General features: G+C 39.4%; 1 protein-coding gene across 1 annotated transcript; it reads left to right on the top strand.

Moving 5' to 3' along the window:
• The first annotated feature begins 616 nt into the window (after positions 1-616).
• CYBJADRAFT_170088 (uncharacterized protein) lies at positions 617-1,109 on the top strand. The gene is made up of 2 exons (XM_020216061.1): positions 617-721; positions 797-1,109. The coding sequence occupies exons 1-2, from the start codon at positions 629-631 to the stop codon at positions 863-865; spliced, it is 162 nt and encodes a 53-aa protein (XP_020067671.1). The 5' UTR covers positions 617-628; the 3' UTR covers positions 866-1,109.
• The last annotated feature ends 1,541 nt before the right edge of the window (positions 1,110-2,650 follow it).

Below are 2,650 nucleotides of genomic sequence, written 5' to 3'. Positions count from 1 at the left end.
ATTGAACCATGGTAGATCGTAGGATAACCCTTGAGATGTTACATTTACAATGCTCCCTCCCAGCTGTGGAGGCGTCAGCCTATCAACTTCGTGGTTGTGGCTCAGTTGCCAATTCGGGATAAAGTCTCTAAGCAGACCGACATATGTGGGCACTAGGACCGAGAAAAACACGATTGTGGAATTCCGAAATATTTCGGAATTCCACAATCGAGTTTCATGTTGTGCATATAGCTGCAGAGCGTGCATATCAGCAAAGTTGGACTCAAACCGGCATGGGACTAGAGTTGGATAGTGCTCCAACCAAATTCGAGATTATGATTGATTATATAATGAATTTGGAATTAGTTATAATTACATAATAATTAAATTTTTGATATTTTTATTATTTTAATTTTCGTTTTATGAAATTGGCAAAAATTCCAAATTTGGAATGCAATGCATGCAGTAAAATGCGGAAATTATTTTTTGCAAAAATAGCAAAAATAAAATCCAAATATAGAAAAAGCTAAGCAAACTTGAAATGGAAAGAAACCCCGAAATGAAATGAAAGCCTGAAATGAAAAGGATAAACTTACCAGAAACTTACCGGAAACCAACCAATGTCACGTTACCAACGAAATAAAACAAAATGGATCATGCTAATAAGCCAATTCGAGAGAAAGAACGACAAGGGATATCAGACCAGTGTAATGGCGATCATGTGAAGGCACCCAGCAACCATCTGTTATCATTTGTATAAGTGTGTTAGTAGTGTTCATCTTCCAATCCCCCATCCCTTATCCTCAATTCAACATACCTAGTAACTCGTTTGATCAGTAGCTTTTCTGCTTCTCCCAGACCAATCATTGCCTTCAATTTTCGTTAGTGGTAGAGGTGACTCTTCGTGGTAAGAACAGGTGTTCCTTGAGTCGAATGTACTGGTTGAGTACATACAACCAAGTACTATAGGAGGATAGCATCAAGCATGCTTAATTGTTTCAAGCCAAAGCTCCTTGAAGTAAACTTGTTCCCATGGAGTGATTAGAAGGAAGGCAGGGAAAACATTTATGAAAGATTGGGAGCTACTTTTATACTCTTTGGCTACGGAGGACAGGTGGGTATGGCGACTTCGGTGGGTATGGCAACTAAGGTGGGTATGGCGACTTAGGTAGCATCGTCCAATCAATCGTTTACTTACTTCAATGTTTACCTGTTTACGAAGGTTTGTTTACAAATTGTACATTTTAGGAACCTGTTTTAGGCCATCTATGCGCCTTTTTAGGACATTCCGTCGATCCATGCAGCAAGGCGTTCCCAATTGGGTTGTCTGAAAGCTAGAACATCATAGCGAATCACCGTACCGAAGCCGCTACAGATCAACTTGTTAAACGTGATATCCTAGACCGTCTTATAGCTTTGAATCTATCAGTGATAGTTCATGACCATTGAAGAACTTGATGGGCTTTAATTTAGCTCCTTAGCTGGGTGCTTTTATTGCTTGTTTTGAGCATTTTACAACACAAATAGCTCTTTAACTTTTCTGATATATAATGGACGTGTTTTTCTTAAGTAAATATTCAAATCTCGCCAAACAAAATTCTTAAAAGATAAAACCAAATCTAACTTTAGTATACTATAGACCACGAGTTTAGTGTTTAATGCATTAACTGTGTCAGTTTATTGTTACAATGTCTTCTTTAAAGAGGAACAAGTAGACTATTATGTGTTGAGTGAGAGATTCCGCAGCTGCCCCTACCACTTAGTTTTTTCGCAAAATCGTAGTTTACAGTGTATATACACTACTGTGCACTCCTATTTACATAGTGACAGAGACTTCTCCTTATGTGATCAGGGATTACAAGACGGGCCCTTGCAGGATTCCAACCTCCATGGAGGATTACTATTTCATAGTGAGTGTGAACCAACAGATCCAAAGAGTGGCTTCATTCAAATTCAGATGTCTAACTTCAATCAGTTCGAGTTCATGGCTCACAATGAATTATAACTAGTTAAGATATCGCTTCTCGCAGCTTATATAGTTTACAAGTCTAATGCGCTTATTGCTCGACAAACATCTCAGATTCATGTAGATATCGCTCAGGTATGGCTTTCTAAGCATAATTACATGTCTCGAAGCTGTTACTCAATGTGTTTCCTATGTATTTACACTGGTGACTTGTCTTTAATAGAAATCAACGGAGCCGTTGTGGTAACCACCGCCCGTACTTAAAAAGAATATTTGGCCCCTCAAGGTTGTGAGCCTTGAAGAAAATCTATCAAACAGGTCTGGAAAGTCCGAAATCCAGTTGCGAGTCTGTGGTTTTCACCTTTCTGACCTTGAATCTGCCAATTTTCACCTATTTTCCCGTGCAACTACCAATTTTCAAGTCCTAGCGAGGTCAATCTGCCAATTTTCAAGTCCCAGCCCGGTTAGTGTGGCAAAAGTTTTACCTATTTGGCCGCGATTTTGCCTTTTTCACCAACCTGACACCAAAATCCCCCCAAAAAATTCCGAGGTTTTCATTTTTTCCATCCTTAACTATGGGGAGGTCTCGGACTTTCCAAAAACCAAATATTTAACTATGCGGCGAAAAAAAATTAGTATGGTGAGGTGGCCGTTTTGCCGGGCATAGTGGGGTTAGATGCACCCTCAACCGAGGTATCTACATAA

The sequence above is a fragment of the Cyberlindnera jadinii genome (genome assembly GCF_001661405.1).
Source record: "Cyberlindnera jadinii NRRL Y-1542 unplaced genomic scaffold CYBJAscaffold_33, whole genome shotgun sequence".
NCBI lineage: Eukaryota > Fungi > Ascomycota > Saccharomycetes > Phaffomycetales > Wickerhamomycetaceae > Williopsis > Williopsis jadinii.
This window is presented reverse-complemented; position numbering and strand designations above follow the sequence as displayed.